The 19,052-nt window shown below is 43.6% G+C and overlaps 1 protein-coding gene across 1 annotated transcript in view; it reads right to left on the bottom strand.

The window, feature by feature from the left end:
- Positions 1–857: 857 nt before the first annotated feature.
- The window catches only part of FANCC (FA complementation group C), a 281,314-nt gene continuing 263,119 nt past the window's right edge, over positions 858–19,052 (bottom strand). The window contains exons 14-16 of the mRNA XM_055311856.1: positions 18,775–18,949; positions 14,789–14,995; positions 858–5,331 (exon numbers count right to left, since the gene is read on the bottom strand). Of these exons, the coding sequence (XP_055167831.1) occupies positions 5,143–5,331; positions 14,789–14,995; positions 18,775–18,949 (571 nt within the window). The 3' untranslated portion in view covers positions 858–5,142. The remainder of the gene's footprint in view (positions 5,332–14,788; positions 14,996–18,774; positions 18,950–19,052) is intronic.

Here is a 19,052-nt window from a genome sequence, read left to right as displayed (position 1 = left end):
GACACAGATGGCCCTGGAAGCACAGCGCAGGAATGGGTACAGGGCAGAGGTCCGAGGGTGGAGCCTGGGGGCACCCCCAGAATACAGGTCAGGGGTCAAGCAGGGACCAGCTCTCCAGGTGACGGTAGCCCTGGAGTGTTTTGCCAGCCAGGAGAAACTGTCAGGGAGGAGGGCCTGACGGGAGGAAGGAGGGGCTTCCCAGGCCTGGGAGGGAACCACGAACTGCCTGCTGGACCCACAAGGAGGGGCCCGCAACCCAGACAGGGTCCCTGTGCACCCCTCCCTCGGTGCCCCCACACCAAGATGACTTCAACACATACCTACTTTGCCTTACTGTTGGTTCTTCCGGGGTAAAACAGTGGGTGAGGAGACGTTGAGGGACTGTGCTTGAGAGTCTGCAGGTCCACATGAACACTGGGGTCTGGCGGAGCCCGTGCCCAGCATCTTGGGTGGCCATGGCAGCGGCGTGACAGGGTGAGAGGCAAAGGGACAGCAGCGCATATAGTCCGTTGTCTCTGCCTCCTTGGAAGCACACGCCTCACATCGCCCCCGGTAAGGACAGGCCCACCGGTGCTTGCCCTCGTGTTCCCAGCCCCCCGGTGGTTGCACCTTCCGTGGCTGCCCCCCTTTCCAGGCCCTGCTTGTGATTCAACAGAAGATGCAGCTTTCTCCTGTCCTCTAAACTCATTCCCATTTCTGTCCCAGCACCTCCATCCCACCCGAGAAGAGGCTGCTTCAGACACATGGCTGAGCCACCTGTCCCCCCCCGTCCCCCCCCCGCTAGCTGGAGGCCCACAGTGCGTGGGGTCCGAAAGCACAGTGGCCATCCAGGAGGCACAGGCGGGCTGTGAGCCGGGCCTAGAGGTGCCACCGAATGGAGCCAGGTCGTTCCATTCCATGACCCCTAGGGAAGCCTGTGAAAGCGTGGCTCATGTGGGCTGTGCTCTGTGGACGAGCCCTGCTCCACAGACGGGGAAGAAGAATATAAAGGGCGTTCCCTTCACACTCAGCGGGAGGATTTCAGTCTAGCTAAAAAAAGATGGGTATGAGTCATGTGCTTTGGTTCCAGCAGCCCCTGCAGACCACCCCTCATAGGCCTAGCCCTTCTTCCCTGGTAGTAGGACCTGTTTTTAGGTATCTGATGGCAAGACTCCCAGGCCCACAGGATACACCATCATTGGTCTTTTCCAAGGGCAGATTGATATAGACTGCATGGCTATAAGCTTCCATAATTGGGTAGTGAAGGGAAGCTTTTTCTGAGAAAGGTTTTGGTATTTAATGAATACAAAATTAGGAATAATGTACCTATTTATAATACAAAAAATGACTTTAAAAAAAAGATTTTATTCATCAGAGACACAGAGAGGCAGAGACATAGACAGAGGGAGAAGCAGGCTCCCTGCGGGGAGCCCAATGCAGGACTCGATCCCAGAACCATAGGATCATGACCTGGGCCAAAGGCAGATGCCCAACCACTGACCACTGAGTCACCCAGGCGTCCCAATAAATGACAAATTTTAAAAAGCTAACCGATTCCATACATCACAAACTGCAAGTGACAGCCTCTGCATGAACAGGTGGTCGGTAATGCCTTTTCTCCCCAGTTTTCAGCAGCACTGTCTGCTTTGATCACCTCACAGGGACAGTGATTCACATATTTCAGTTTCTCTAGCACACTTTATCAAAAACTTCATTATTAAGACATTTCTCTCAGCTTCTTAGCTTGCTATTGGTAACCGATCCTTCTAGAGCTGTGGTCAGACCTCTGAAAACCTCTGTCAGGTTCATCCCAGACCTAAGCTAGAGGTCTTAGAAGTATCCCCACAGCCTCTCACAGCCCATCCTGTGCTCCTGCATGCCTCAGGTGGCACAGGCCACATGACATCTGCCGAGCCAGGGCCCCTGGGCCTGTGTTCTTGGAAGCTCTCCCTTCATAGTAACTTCACTAGAGGCTGAAGGGATGTTGAACCCCGATTCCCCTCTGCTGGATCCCAGGGGTGCCCAAGGTCAGCCCTGCACTGGCCAAAGAGAAGAGGACAGCAAGAGTGCACAGAGACACCCCTGCTAGTTGCAATTAGATTCTATTTACAAATTTTACAAAAACAGACGATCACAGGAGCGCGGGGCTGGGGCCTCTCCTGGGAGGGGCCAGGAAGTGGAAGACCCCGAAGCTCAAAGCTCGTTAGGGTCCTGAGCAAGCTGCCATGGTCTTTGCGCCAGGGCAGTGGCAGGCCCTATTCCACGGTGGTGGGTGTGTCAGGGTCTGGGAGCAACAGGAGACCCTGCTGTCTTCTCCTTCTTGGAGGCTATCAGGAAAGTCTGGGCTTGGCAGCTTTCTTTTACGTGGAGAAAAGCCAGACCTGTACCGAAGCTGGCCCCAAGCTATGACATTGTGCAGGGGCTTAATGAGCCACCTTTCCAGGTTTTCTGTGTGTGAGACCATCAGGCATCTTCCTCGCCACTGGACATTATGCCAGTGGAAGCGGAAGAACCTGCCTGCCACGGACTCTATGGTGGAAAGAAACCCAGTCTAGTAAACCCCACATAGCCTCCAGGTCTCCACCCTGCTGCTTGATGGGCGCCTTCAGCCTTGATGCTCTTAGTTCTCCACCAGCTCACAAGACCCTTCTGCTCCTGGCCCTGACGGGCATACTCACCAGGGCCCAGTTCTAGTTATGGCCCTACCCCTGTGCACTTAAAAAACTGGAAAGAACCCACGTGACCAGACTTTCCTCCAAATCCAAGGCAACTGGATGAGGAGGTGGGGTTTACTAACTACTTTCCAGCCCGCCCCTGAGTGTCTCTGCCCTGAACGGGTTTTGCTCTGGTGGCAGCTGGGTACAGGCTTGCCGGGGTAGAGAGAGCAGGGGTACACTGTCGCTCCCTGCCCTTCCACTGTGTGCTCCCACTCTGAGAAGTGACGGAATGATGTGGTCACTCCTTCTAGGTGGTCGCCATGTGCCCACAATTGGAGCCCAGGGCCTGTCAGGGAGCTCTGCAGCTACCTCTCCAGTTTGGGGAACATTCTTGCTTCCCTAGGTCCCCCCTATGGAGCACCTCTCCCCCTGCTAGTGACCTTATCAAGACGGGAAAAGGCAAGGGGAGAACGTAAAATCAGCAAACTGACCAGCACCTGTCATCCACTTGATGAAAGTCTTCACCATCAGGGAGGGGTCACTCCAGACACTGGAGTTCACGGGGATGAAGATGAAAGCTTTGCCAGATCAGATTGTCTGCTCAGGTGCCGACTCAAACAGGTCTGACTCCAAGGCCTGCAGAACTGAGATGCTTTGTACAGGAATTGGAGATACTACAAACAGGCTGAGGTAAGGTCAGGACAGGAAGGAACCTTTCAGAAATGCAGCATCAACAGTCTGAGGTGGATAACAGTCTTGCTGATATTGTTTGCTGTGGAAAACAGCATGAATGGGTTTCCAGTGGAGCACACCCACAACAGGAGTTTGATTCCTGGTGGGTATGCACTCTCAGGGTTACTCACGACCACAGAGGTTGGTCAAAGCTTCCATGGCCAACAGCACAAAAGAGACGTCCTTGACTCCAAGCGAAGCCTACAACTAATTTTTCAACGACTACACATTTTGATAAAGACTTTTTACATTAAAGTAATAATGGTGGGAGTTACGTTGATGGCACTTTACCAGAACATTACTCAAACTATACCATTCCTCAAAAGGTAGGCTCAAGGTCAAAAGTTCCTGAATATTTCAGATCTTAGGTAGAGCCATATACCAAAACAGTAATGTCCCTAAAACCACAACTTCTGATTCAACAAAATGTTACTCAGACCTCAAACAGGAGCCCAAACTAAGGGAAATTCACAGATTACTCAGACATAAACCAAAGTGGACATAAAATCCTGACTGACTTGGGCAGCCTGGGTGGCTCAGCGGTTTAGTACCGCCTTTGGCCCGGGGCATGATCCTAGAGACCTGGGATCGAGTCCCACATCAGGCTCCTTGCTTGGAGCCTGCTTCTCCCTCTGACTGCGTCTCTGCCTCTCTCCCTGTGTCTCTCATGAATAAATAAATAAAATCTTAAAAAAAAAAATCCTGACTGACTCAACCACCAGACTGCACACAGAAGAGCACATCATCAATGCATATTAAGAATGAACATGAAAGGGGGAAATTTTTTTCAATTGATATGAAGTAAATATTGGGGTTACCGATTCATTAGAAAATTCTAATTCTGAGGCCACCTGGGTGGTTCAGTTGGTTAAACATCTGTGTTAGGTCATGATCTCAGGGTCCTGGGATTGAGCCCTGCATCTGGAGGCAGAAGTCTACTACTCCTGGTCCGTTGGCCCCACCCCCCCATGCTCTCTTTCTCAAATAAGTAAAGCCTTAAAAATAAAAATTCTAATTCCCACTTTGGTTAACCAGACAACTGATACATAATCTCTTCTAATGCTTCCAGAACATATTCTATACTGTCCCCTGTCAGCCATCTTTGAAGTCACATGAGCTCCTCTGGTGGCAGTGATTAGCAAATAGAGTTATCACGGAAACTGACTTTATTTCATTGCCAGGCAGTGTTGTTCTCCACAGCAGGGCTGCTCATGTGCCCAATGCTGAGCAGTGGTCCCCGGTCATTACCACTTTGCCAGCAATCTTGAGTGGGCTCTGCTTCCTCTCTCAAGTGCCCGAGAAACTCCTTGCTGAAGAATTTCTTAGGGAACCAAAACAGTATGGTTTTATCTCAAATCTCTATGGATCAAAAGGACCACCAGTAACAATACCGTGACTTATGAAAAAAGAGACCTGTGGAAAAGGACTAAGTTACTTTTTTAAATGATCAGTAGTTCGTGATCCATTTCTTGGTCCAAAGACTTTGAACTACTCAAATAATGGTTGTGTGTCTTGGTTTCATATAAGGGAAAACAAATAAAAATCTGTTCTATCTAAGCCTTTCCTTTAGTGATTCTCCGACAGCTAGGCAGAGTGGGGAGGGAATGCTCAAGGCACAATCCAGTCATGAATAATAAACTGGACTGGGCTTGGGCTAAAGAATCTGTCTTCTCACTTCATAAAATATGTACGAGCAGATCTTGCCAAGATGTCTATGGTTCATTCTCACGACTTGTTCCACGAAGAAGCAGGCTCACCATTGTCTCTATAGCCCTCAGGGATCCTGGTCCCTGCAACCACGGCCCACATTCAACGGGCTCGTACTAGACGCGTGCAGCTCTGCCAGGAGCTCTCGGGCCAGTTTTCTTGACCTTGGGGCATCCTCACAGAGATGATCCCATCTGTACAAGGTCTGGTCAAGAAAGCCAATAATCTCATGGGTTATCTCATCAGTTGGAGCCACCTGCAATGAGGACAGAGGAAAAAGTAAACTAAAACACTAACTAGACAGATCCATCTCTTGGTCCAGTGAACCAACTGTACACACCCTGCAAGCAGTTGCATTCCTATTAGCTTTGAAGGGCTTGTTTACAAGGTGGTCAGCAGAGCAAGTCTGTTCTGAGGTTGGCCATCCAGCAAGCAGTCATTTCCTAACTATCACCCTCTTTGGACAGGGTGGCTGGAAACCCAGAGAGGCTACAAAGCAGCACCACGTTTCCTGGAATGCCAAGTCACATGTCGTGCTGTGGGGAGTGAAGGCAAGTGAGCGTGCTATGGCCTGACCATCTGCAAAAGGCTCACACTGATATGAGAACTGGAAACTACTGGAAGGAAAATGCCACCCATTTTCATACAAACAGCTTTATAAATGGCATTCTTGGGCTAGCAACCCACTCCACTTGTTTAATAGACATCTAAGGTTTTAACACCTAATTCTCAAGGGAAGCAGGAAACACAGGGATTGTAAGTTCTACTAAATACAGCCTCAAGGCATTCTTAGTTGTTGGGGCCCCTAAGTATTTTCCTAAGAATTTCAGCTCAGCAAAAAGGGAAGGGTGAGAACCTTACAACTGAATTGTGTGAAGAATTTACTGTGATGTTTTTAGACACAAGAACATTGAGAAGCCCTGATTTTGAGAGTAATCGACATACTCATTCTGTGTGTGGCACTTTATAGGGATCCTCAGTCAAATATTGAATCAGCCATTGCAGCCAAAGGTCAGCTTCCTCTCCATGTCCACACTGGGTCTTCTGGTGCACCTGGACTATCCCACTGCCCCGGAAGCCCTTTGATCCGGGGGCCACCACCTCTGACGGGCAGTTGAGGCAGATGCTCTTGCAGCAAGGGATGCCATGGGGCACACCTCGACGGCATTAGCTCTCTTCAACCCGGGCTGAGAGGGGCTCTGCCAGGGTGTTGGGAGCAGGCTACCAGCCTGGGTAGAGTTCGCTGTAGCCCTTGGTGTCCACATTACCACTGTATGGTGTTTACTCAGAATTCCAGATGCTATGGATGATCTCTGTCAGATACAGTCTGTCTCTGTGGATGAAACTGCCTAAGCCTCCCTGGGACACCTTAAAAGAGTTCATCTACTTCCTAGACCCTAAAGTGCGGAGAGTGCCAACGATCCTAGGGTCCGTCCTGGGCTGTTGGCATGCTGGCGGTGTAGCCATTCAGCTGACTGTGGAGGCCACCTGCTCTGACACCGTCATCTTGACAAACCAGCTCAGCCTCACACTGTTCCACTCACCGTCTCTAGTCACACATGCCGGCCTCCCTGAGGCTGAGGGAGGCAACCTGCATTGTTGACTGAGGTGCATCTGTAGAGAGGCTAAATTCATTTGAGTTCAACAACTATAGAACTGAACTCTATTTCAGATGCTAGCTCATTTTTACCTGGGAATTGTTGTGGTCCAGAAATAAAGCCAGCAGGAGAAGGAGAGAGAAACATGAACTCTGGGCAGGAGAAATCTCACCACCACCTGAGCCGCTTGTCTCCTCCTAGTCAAAGAGGAAGTGAGCAGGGTAAGAAACCTAACAGCCAGGAGCAGATCACTGGGCATGAAGGGGCAGGGGTTCAGAGGAACAAGGTCAGTGAGAATTCACAGAAGCCCACGGTGGGCAGGGCTGATTACAGGGGCCTGCACAGAGGCCAGAGAAGCAGTTCGTAGGGCATGTCCTAAGCAGATGCTGGGGTGTGGGACCATATTTAGGTAGGGCTCAGACACGCAGCCACTGCTGTCTGCAGCCCAGAGTGTGCACAGCGTGCCAGAGCTGATGCTGGGTAAGGACAGGGCCAGGGCGCCTGCCCAGGAGCTGCTCTGCTTGGGCCTGAGTTCACATCACAGCTGGTCCTGGTTGGGTCCTGGAGGGCTGCTGGAAGAAAAAGGCCATCCCACCAAAGCCAACACTTCTACCATTTGGCCACACCCACTCCCAGGCTAAGCAGACCCGGCCCAGGGCTCCTTCCAGGGCACTCCCAGAGAGAGGAAATGATGAGATAGAGGGGACGAGAACAAATCCATGGGAGACTGGCAATGGGCAGAGGAGTCCTTCCATCTGTCCTATTTGTAGCTATATTAGCTAGGCTGCCTTCAGCCTGTCATGAGGCCACTTCAGGAAGCCTTCCAGTTGGGAAGTCTGGTATGTTACTAAAAATAGTTTCAAAATGCCCATAAGGACATTTTGTCCAGGAGGCTGTCTCAGTCATGACAGATGTGCTCCAAGGTGCCCAGACAGCTAGTACCTGCTAAACGCCAGTGTATAAAGAGCAACATGGGGTTTCCCCTTCAATAAATTTTTTTCAGCTGAGCTGACTTATGATATTTTATGAAAATGAAACTGGGGGTTTCACACTTCCCTCAGCCTCAGGTGTAGGTGGGAAGCATTAATGTACAGCTAGAGCTGGATGGTTTTGTGGGAATGGACTGCCCAGGAAAGGCAGCAAACCTGAACTGGTGACATACTCTAGGCTCCTTACTCTCAGCACCTTCTCTCTGGGAGAGACTTAGGGTGATCCATTCTGAATAGGGACTGTTTCCCCAGTGGTCTCTTGTGCAGAAGCTATTCAGTCAGCCCTCAGTTCTTCAGGAGGAATTGCTCTAAAGGTAAGTATAGATTCAGTGTGTCTGTGGAAATAGGCAAGTTCAGTGTCTTCCTATATTGCCATCTTGGACCAAAATTCATGACTTATTTATTTTATAAATGGAAGCTTGTACCTCTTAATTCCCTTCACCCATTTTCTCCTCCTCCTCCTCCCCCACTACAACCACCACACTGGTAACTATCAGTTTGCTCTCCATATCTATGAGTCTGTTTCTATTTCATTTTACTTTTTCATTTAAGTTTTAATTTTTATTTTTCCTTAAACAGTTAAGGACATTTTAATTTTATCTACCTATGTACTTTAAGTATGCTCTATGCAGGGCTTGAACTCATGACCCCAAGATCAAGAGTTGAACGGTCTGCCAACTGAGCTAGCCAGGTGTCCTTGTTCTATTTTTTAGATTCCACATACAAGTGAAATCATGTGGCATTTACATTTCTCTTTTTTTATTATTTTTTAAAGATTTTATTTATTTATTCATGAGAGACACACAGAGGCAGAGACACAGGCAGAGACACAAGCAGGCTCCCCGCAGGGAGCCCAACGCAGTGTCAGATCCCTGGGATCACAACCTGAGCCGAAGGCAGATGCTCAACTGCTGAGCCACCCAGGTGTCTCTATTATTATTTTAAAAAATCCTTCTCTTGGGTAGCCTGGGTGGCTCAGCGGCTTAGCGCCGCCTTCAGCCCAGGGCATGATCCTGGATGCCCAGGATCAAGTCCCACATCGGGCTCCCTGCATGAGCCTGCTTCTCCCTCTGCCCTGTGTCTCTGCCTCTCTCTCTCTCTCTCTCTGTGCTTCTCGTTAATAAATAAATACTATCTTTAAAAAAAAAAATCCTTCTCTTTCTTATTTCAAGGGAAGGTCTATCCATGTTGTTGCAAATGGCAATATTTCATTTTTAATGGCTAAGTAATATTGCATTTGTATACCACATCCTTTTTATCTATTGATGGACACTTAGTTTGTTTCCTATCTTGGCTATTATAAATAATGCTACAATGAACATAGGGCTGCATATTATCTCTTTGAATTGGTGTTTTCATTTTCTTCAGATAAATAACTAGAAGTGGAATTGCTGGATTGTACAGTTTTATTTTTAATTTGCTGAGGGACTTCATATTGTTTTCTGTATGTCTGCACCAATTTACATTCCATCTATAGTGTACAGGTTCTCTTTTCTCCACATTCTTGTCAACACTTTGTGTCTTTTTTGGTAATAGCCCATCTGACAGATGTGAGGTGATATTTTATTGTGGTTTTGATTTGTGGTTCCTTGATGGTTAGTAATGATGAGCATCTTTTCTCTTGGCCATCTGTATTTCTTTGGAAAAATGTCTTTTTAAAGTCCTCTGCCCATTTTTTAATCATTTTTTAAAAATTGTGTAAGTTCTCTATATATTTTGGATATTAACCTCTTATATGTATGATTTGCATATATCTCCTCCCATTCAGTAGGTTACCTTTCATTTTGTTGATGGTTTCTCTCACTGTGCAAAAAAAGCTTTTTGGTTTGATGTAATCCCATTTATTATATTTTAGCTTTTGTTGCCCTTGCCTGAGGATACTGTTTCAAAAAAAATATTGCTAAGATTGATGTCAAAGAGCTTACCACCTATGTTTTTTCTTCTAGGAGTTTTACAGTTTTAGGTCTTATAGTCAAGTCTATAATCCATTTTTAATTTACTTTTATATATGGTATAAGAGAGTGGTCCTGTTTTCTGAGCACCATTTACTGAGTGTCTTTCCCCACTGTATATTTTTGCCTCCATTCTTGTAGATTAACCATATATGTATGGATCTACTTCTGGACTCTCTATTCCATTGATCGAAATGTCTGTTTTGTGCCAGAATCATTCTGTTTTGATTATTATAGCTCTGTAGTACAGTTTGAAATCAGGGCATGTGTTACCTCCACCTTTGTTCTTTCTCAAGACTACTTTGCCTATTTTAGATCTTTTGTGGTTCCATACAAAACTTAGGTTTCTTTGTTCTAGTTCTGTGACAAATGCCACTGGTATTTTGATGGGATTGCAGTGAATCTGCAGATTGCTTTGGGCAATAAATTTAACAATATTAATTCTTCCAATTCATAAGCATGGAATATCTTTCCATTTATTTGTGTTGTCTTCAATTTCTTTCATCAATGTCTTATAGTTTTCAGAGTACAAAGTCTTTCATCCCTTTGGTTAAATTTATTCCTACGTATTTTATTCTTTTTAACGCAATTGTAAATGGGACTGTTTTCTTAATTTCACCTGATGCTTCATGATTAGTGTATAGAAATGTAACTGGTTTCTGTATGGTAATTTTGTATACTGTGACTTTACTAAATTCATTTATTAGCTCTAGTAGTTTTTTTGGTGGAGTCTTTAGGTAGTTTTCTAAATATAGAACCATGTCATCTGCAAATAGTGATAGTCTTGTTTCTTCCTTACCAATCTGGATGCCTTTTCTTTTTCTTGCCTGATTGCTATGGCTAGAACATCCAGTAATATGTTGAATAAAAGTGGTGAGAGGAGCATCCTTGTCTTGTTCCTGATCTTAAAGAAAAAGCTTCCATCCTTTTTTCACCACTGAGTATAAGTTAGCTGTGGGTTTGTCATATATGGCCCCTATTATGATGAGGTACATTCCTTCTGTACCCACCCTGTTGAGAGTTTTTTTTATCATAAATGGATGTTTAATTTTGTCAGATGATGCTTTTTCTGCATCTGTTGAGATGATCATAGATTTTTATGCTCTGTATTGTTGAATTTGGTTTGCTAATATTTTGTTGAGGACTTCAGCATTTATGTTCATCAGGGATTTGGGCCTGTAGTTGTTTTTTTTTTTTTTCTTCTTTGTGTGTATGTGTGGTATCCTTATCTGGTTTTGGTATAAGGGTAATGGTGGCCTTAGGAATACATTTGAAAGCATTCCTTCCTCTTCAATTTTTTGGAGTAATTTGAGAAGCACAGCACATTAACTCTTATCTATTTATTTACTTATTTACAGAGAGTAAGCGGGGAAGAGGCAGAAGGAGAGTGAGAATATTAAGCATGCCCAGCATACCCAACTCGCGGCTTGATCTTATGACCCTGACATTATGACTTGAGCTGAAGTCAAGAGTCAGTTGCTTAACCGACGGAGCCACCCAGCACCCCATTAATTCCTTAAATATTTGGTAGAATTCACCTGTAAGGTTGTCTGGTCCTGGAATTTTGTCTTTTTTGGAGTTTTAAATTTACTGATTCAATTTCATTACTTGTAATAAGTCTACTCATATTTTCTATTTCTTTGTGATTCAGTCTTGGATGGTTGCTTGTTTCTAGGAATTTATCCATTTCTTCTAGGTTTTCCAATTTGTTGGTGTGTAACTATTTGTAGTAATCTCTTAGTGATCCTTTGTATTTCTGCAGTGTCAGCTATAACTTCTTTCATTTCTGATTTTAATTATTTCAGCCTTCTCTTTTTTACCTTGGTGAGTCTGGCTGAAGGTTTTTCAATTTAACCTTTTTAAAGAACCAGGTTTTAGTTTCACTGATCTTTCCGCGTGTGTGTGTGTGTATTTGGTTCCTCTTTTATTTCTGCTCCTATCTTTAGTATCCTCTTACTTCTACTAACTTTGAGCTTTGCCTGTTCTCTTTGTAGTTCCTTTAGATATATTTAGGTATGAAGTTTAGGTTATTTACTTGGGATTTCCTGTTTCTTGAGGTGGGCTATGAACTTCTCTTTCAATTCCATTTGCTATCCGTCATAAATATTTGGAAAGTTATTCCCATTTTCATTTGCCTCATGGTATCTCATTTGTCTCAGGTGACAAAAATGCCTCCAACACTTTCATGATTCAAAAATGCCTGCTGCTGACTTTTTGAAATAACTTTTAACTTTAGAGCAGTTTTAAGATTTATAGTTTACTGAAAAGATAATACAGAGACCCCATATCTTCCACATCTAGTTTTCCCATTGTTAACATCTTACATTATTATAGTACATTTGTCACAATTAATAAACCGATATGGATACATTTTTATTAACTAAAGGCCAAACTTTATTCTGATCTCCCCAATTTTTCCCTGATGTCCTCTTTTTGTTCCAGGATCACATCCAAGATACAGCATATTTAATTTTTATGACTCCTTATGCTCCTCTTGGCTATAACAGTTTCTCATACTTTCCTTTTTTTTGTGGCCTGGACAGGTTTGAGGAGTACTGGCTAGGTATTTTGTTTAATGCCCCTCAATTGGGGCTTGTCAATTGCTTTTCTCAATATTAAACTGGTGCTGTAGGTTTTGGGTAGGGAGACCACAGAAGTCAAGTGCCATTTTCATCACATTATTATATTAAGGGTACCTATAGTCAACATGACTTATCACTGTTCATGCTGACCTTGATCAGTTGGCTGAGGTAGTGGCTGAAAAGTGATTATTGTAACTTGCACCTGGAGGCAGCCTGGGTGGCTCAGCGGTTTAGCACCACCTTCAGCCCAGGGTGTGATCCTGGAGGTCCGGGATCGAGTCCCACATCGGGCTCCCTGCATGGAGCCTGCTTCTCCCTCTGCCTGTGTCTCTGTCCCTCTCTCTGTGTGTCTCTCATGAATAAATAAATAAAATCTTTAAAAAAATTATTAAAAAAATAAAAAACTTGCACCTGGCCAGAGATAAAACGTTAGTTGGTACTGAGGTCTATGGACACATGGACATTTTTTTTTAGCTCTCATCTATGGAGTTCATCCACCCTAAACAGACTTGAAATTAAGTGAGGTATGCATTGTATAAAAGTATACAATAGATTTTGTGCTGGGATAGACCCTGAAGAGATGAAACCCAGCATGTGTGACAGGGGAGTCCTCTTTTGCTCTTGGCAATGCCAAGGCTCTTGAGAAGCCTATCTGAACATGAGAGGCAGGGCAGACAGACTGGCTGCTGTGGCCTCCCTCCTCCATGCTGACTGTTCTACTAGGACTGAGGAGAACCTCCTGACTGCTGGCTTCTGGGGTTCTTGACAGTTCCACTTATTACTGGGACTCTTCTCATATTCACATTCAAACAGAACCTGCACAGGGAAGGGAGGAAGAGGGGGTGGGGTTTTCTGGGTGCTGGGAACATTCCTTTCTTGAATTGGTTGCTGGCTGCTTGGTAATTTTTGGTTTATGAACATTAATCAAGCTGTACATTTTTCTATGTGCACATGTTAATAAAAAATAAAAACAAATGCAAATAAAAACTCCAAAAGCCAGTATGTGGATGCTTTTTAAATTTGCTTTTAACCATTTTTAAGTGGACAGTTCACTAGCATGAAGTAAATTCACAATACTGTACAACCATCACTAACCATTACTACTATCCATTTCAAAGAACTTTTTCATTATCTCAAACAAGCGCTCCATCCATCTCCCCTTGGTAACCTCTATTCTACTTTTTGTCTCTATAAATATGCTATTCTAGGTACCTCATATAAGTGAATCATTCAGTATGTGTCCTTTTGTGTCTGGTTTATTTTCATTAGTATAATGTCCTCAAAGTTCATCCATGTGGTAACATGTATTAGAACTTCATTTTTAAGGCTTAAAAATATCCCACTGTATGTACAGACATTTTATTTATCCATTTATCTGCAGATAGACAGTTGGGTTGTTTGCACCTTTTGGCTATTGTTGTGCTATGCTCTTATGAACAGGGGTGGCTAAGTGTTTAATTCTATAAATTCTTTTACACAGAAGTAGAATTGCCAGATCATATGGTAATTCTGGTTAACTTTTCTAGGAACCATCAGACTCGTCCACAGTGGCTGCACAATTTTAATATTCCCAACCAGAAATATATGAAAGTTCCAGGTTTTTTTTCTTTTCTTTTTCTTTCTTTCTTTCTTTTTTTTTTTTTTTTTTAGATTTCCACTTTCTCTATTCCTCACCAACACTTTTTCTTTTCCATTTTGTTTTATTTATAATAGCCATTCTAGTGGGTGTGGAGTATGACTTCATTGTGGGTTTTGATTTGCACTTCCCTAATGGCTAATAATGCTGAGCATTTTTTCATGCTTAATGGGCCATTTGTATGTCTTCCTTGGAGAAATGTCAATTCCAGTCTGTTGCCCACTTTTGAATTGGTTTTTTGCTGTTGCTGAGTTGTAAGTTCCTAATATATTGTGTATATTAAACCCTTATTGGATACATGATTTCCAAATATTTTCTTCCCATGCCATGAGTTTATCTTTCACTGTCTTGCTAGTATCTTTTGATGAACAAGAGGTTTTAATTTTGAGGAAGTTCAATTTATCTATTTATTGTTGTTGTTGCCTATGCCTTTGGTGACATTATTCAGGAAGTCACCATCCAGTGCCATGCATGATACTCACTTCTGACTTGGACCATTTTTTATCCCTCATGCCAGCTGGACTTCAGGAAGGAATTCTTTGTAATAAGAAAACATTTTTTTTTAAATTAACAAACAAAACTCTTCGGATTGCTACAGTGAACACATCTCACTGAAGCCTTCATGAGGAGGAAGAGAGTCATCCAATGTAACTGGAAGAATAAGTACATGGGGAGATAGAAAACCTAGCTTTTGCTATGGACCCTGGCAGCAAGCCATGACCTGGAAGAAGTCACGTCCTTTCTCTGAGCCTCCATTTTCTCTTCTGAGTCATGAAGATGTTGCAAGGGGCTGGCTCTGGGGTCCATCCCAACTATCAACTTCACTGCCTGCCTATCCATGTCTGGATAGGCAGCTTGGTATACACAGTTGTGAAAGGCCAGGCCCTTGGGTGGACAATCCACCTCTTCCCTGGAATGTGAATGAGAATTAGCACGCTAGAAAAGGAAACACTTACAAGGGTGATGACTTCCCAGGCAATGGCATGGCCTCCAGGAGCCCAGAGCAGGAAGTTCAGGAGGAGGCGCCTGCTCAGCTGTTGACACAAAGCTGGTCTGGGGTCTCTGTCTGGGCTCTCTGCAGCTACTGCCTGTAGATCCTTGGCTGAGAGAGTTGGACTTCTGAACAGCTTCTTAAGGTGGATGAGCACTGCTTTTAACTCCACCTGGGAAATAGAATTTCAGGGTGAGAGATTAGGGAAGAGTGAGGGCATGCACCGTTCTAGGATTTATGTGGGACTTTGAAGCAAGCCCCCAGAAAGAAAAGAGGACTGGCGCCCAAGGGAAGGCAGACAGAGGCAACTCATGTCTGAGCTCACACACTGCTTTACACAAACCCAAATGAGTGTAAAAGAAATTTGACTTTCTCTCATCTTGCTCACTAAGCAGCAAGGCACCATGCCAAAAATGGACTTTCTTTTTTTAAAATAAGAAAGGAAACGGAGAAAAATCCTCAGCAGAATGTAGCCAGATTTTTATATTGTGGGAAAAAGAACAAAAAGCTCCTTGAAGACTCGCTTACTATCACAGCCACAAATCAATTAAAGCCGCATGCAACTGGATCTCCACTGAGCCAATGTTCTGATAAGAATGAGGTTTGCCTTTTGCCTTTTGCTATCTTTGAGGGGAGGAAACACACACACAACACACACCACATTTGTTTTGTTTTAGACACTGGGACAGTCTGTTCGTACATGTTTAAAGCCCAAGCAGAGGTCACAAGTCTGTGGAATCCACATAATAATGGTGATTGTTATAGGTCTGTGGGTTGTTTTTGCATAAAAAATACTTATTTCATGCTGAGACTTCTGCTTGCTATTAAGAATGGTATATCAAGTTGTGACTTGGAAAACAAAGAAAAAACTGAAAGCCATAGATCCAAAATGCCACATGGTACTCACGAACAGCTATGTTCTGTCACTTTCAGAATACTTAGGCCTATTCTGAGAATTCCCATGACCAATTTTATGGATTTTGTGAGTCTTTTTTTTTTTCCCTTCCTGGAAGTTAAGGCCTTATTCAATGAAGTCTGTCATAAACTCCAGTACACTAGGAGTGCTGTGTGAGCTATTCTGACCACAGTCCAAGACCGTGAGAAACTGCACCACAGGGCTCTTCCACAGAGCATGGCAGCATTCCAACAGGAGAGGGCTACTCTCTCACCACCTCCTTCTGTCAGCTGGACCCAGCCTGCCCTCATCTGATGGTGTCTATGGGAGCCCAAGACCCTCCTGCCATTGAAATGGTGTGCAAAAATCTCAGAGCGTAAGAAGCCATGTCTTCATATCCATTTTCTTCTTGACTGAAGAAAATCTTCTTGACTTTCTACCCTTGTCCAGTACTCCCTAAGACTGATCTTTACCCAGACCATCTTTTCCTTCAAATTCCTTCTGTGTCCATAAACTTCCACCTGACATGCCAAAAACTTAAATGCTTTTTAATTTGTTTTTAGGTAAAAGACATAAGCTTTCTTTTCTTAGTACATTTTATCCTGCATTATGAAAATTTACATATGCTCACTGTAGAAAGTTTGAACAAAAAAGTATGTTAATCCACCACCCAAATAAAAGTTCTGATGTAACTTGACCTCAGGCTGGTCCTACTCCATTTTCTCCAGGGGAGATGGAGGAAACCAGGTTCACATCCTTCTCATCTTTTTCCCATGCCCTGTGAACACAGCACTCACTATGCACTATGTTTTCTTACAGTTTTCACAATGTGCTGCAAGCAATTTCATGTATCTGTGACACGTAGTCTTTGAGAACATGATTTTTCATGGCAGAATGCTAGTTCATGGTTAGAATATGTCACCATTTATTTAGTCAGTTCCTTACTATTGAAAGTTTAGGCCATTTGTAGCATTTGCAATTATAATTATGCTCATGTAATGATATTCTTATAAATAAATCTTTGTATGGGCCTCTAATTACTTCTGTAAGATAACTCCTAGAGGTGGAATGACAAAGTTAGGGTATGAACCCTGGCCTAATTCTTAGGGATATATAAACACAGACATTTTTTGTTTTTATCATGATCCAATTCAAAGTTAGCAAAAGAAGCTGCACACTGGCTAGCAGTGAACATGCTCTGCAGAGAGAAGGGTGGGTCTGTGTGGTGGATGCTCTTGCTTCCCCATTAATGAAGCTCAAGGATGGCCAGGAGAGGCAGTGCTTCTAGCCACAGAATGCTATCAGAGCTGAGCAATTAACTGGATTTAATGACACCTTTTGAGAAAAAAGCACAGATGTCAGGCTCATTCAAATCTCCAAATAATCACACTTCAAAAGCAGCTCAAAGTTTGTTTCTCAAGTCACCCAACAGACCATCAAAGGCATTAAAGCTCAAACCCAGGAAAGTGAAGAGGTAGGTATTAATAGTGAAGCTAGGAAAACTGGGCCTACTTGCTCCTCAGGACGTTACACACACCAGTGCCTCCAGCTGGGTACCAAGGAGGAAGAAAGAGGCTTTGGGATAAAAGATGTGGCTTCTATCACAAGACAAAGACCCACCTCTGACAGCATAAGAAGGAAGTGAACATGCTGGTGCTAAATTACTCTGAGTGAGCTTATCTGTTTTTATCCAGCATACCAAAGCAACCCTAGAGTAACAACTATGTACGGGTTTTATTTAAAACAAACAAAAACAAGTATTAGAAAGATATGCCAATGCAGACCTTTCCAGAAATTACATTTTTTGGGGAAAATTATTTCTCTACAGTTCAAAAGTCAATCTGTTAGTTTCTATGATCGATATACCAACTTAGTTTATAAACAATCAAACATAAAGTATATATAACAGGTCTTTGGAAATCATTAGTACTACATACATTTTAACTACAACTATTATTAAAAATAAGATGATGAAAACATAATTGGAATTTCCCTTAATTAGTTTAATTGATATTTTAAAAGGGAAATAGAAGGCTTTCTTTTTAATCATACAACAACCCTTAAATACATATGTGGATTTTGATAATTTCTTAAAAATGTTCTATTTTTGATCTGAAGTAAATTATCACCAAATTTCAACCTTTTAAGATCCAAAACTTTCTTTCCTCTGCCATGCAAGCCTTTTAACAAGTAAAATATACAGACAATTCTGTACTAGTCTCTGCTTTTTTTCAAATAACAGAAAACATCAAGCAAATAGGAACACTACTCTCTACATAAAGAAACCTGTTCCCTCTAATTATTAAAATTAGCAAAAAGTGCTGGCAGTTAACATTTTAAAAACCAGCAGATAAATGTTTGCAAGGGAGGAGCCAATGCCTTTAATCAAAGCATTGCTTCCTGTAATCATTATATTCCACATAAAATAACAACTCTCTGCCACGTCTAGTACTTAGTGACTCTGTTATATTTAGGGAATGCCCAAGTCCTTTTTCAGAAGCTAAGGGGTTAATATCAGACTACTTTAGTAAGAGTTCCAAACAAAGCCAGTAATGTGAGGATCTGTTGACTGATCCAAGAAAGCAGTAAGTCAAGACAGAAGCAGACAGGGCCAGGCTGTTGATCAGAGAGAGGACAGTGTTCCTCAGAAGAGCAGTCAGACACTGCATAGCAAATGCTAGAGAGTGTGGCCCTTGGGCCAGGAGCATCTGTAAATGAGGGCATAGGTGGCAACTTAGCAGTAACAGATAAAACAACATAGGGAACAGAGGGCTATGCCTCATTTCCTTGATGCTTCCCAGGAAAGCAGAGTGGCAGTGTTCTATCTCCAGTGAACTCTGTGAGGCAAGATGTCTCCAACCACAAACCCAGGACATATGCACTCACTCATCTGGGTGGACACTGACATGCTTCCACAATGAACACAGTGAACATTCAATGTTTAGGTGCCTGGGGGTTAGTGGAAGCCAAACCCACTATAGAGCCCTTTCCTTTAGCATGCTTGCAGATTTGGAAATGGACCTGGAGCACCACATGCAGTGGGCCCTGCCACCCACCATGGTCTGGGCTCTCTGCAGACTCCCGTCACGTGGGCTGTAGCTGAATGCCAAGAGCCACAGCAGGGCCTCAGAGGATTCAGTTTCTGACATCACTAACTGCTCAGCCGCAATATCAGCCCATCCTCCAAAGTGAATGAACAAAAACCAGCACTCAAAGGGACCTCCGTAGGACCTGGAACAGAACCAAAACACATGGCAGCCGGGCAACTTGATTTCTTTCTCCTTTTGGTTCTTAAAGCAACTGTAATGTTTGTGAACGATTAGCTTAAGTTGTT

The sequence above is a fragment of the Nyctereutes procyonoides genome, unplaced genomic scaffold (assembly GCF_905146905.1).
Source record: "Nyctereutes procyonoides isolate TBG_1078 unplaced genomic scaffold, NYPRO_anot_genome, whole genome shotgun sequence".
NCBI classification, from domain to species: domain Eukaryota; kingdom Metazoa; phylum Chordata; class Mammalia; order Carnivora; family Canidae; genus Nyctereutes; species Nyctereutes procyonoides.
This window is presented reverse-complemented; position numbering and strand designations above follow the sequence as displayed.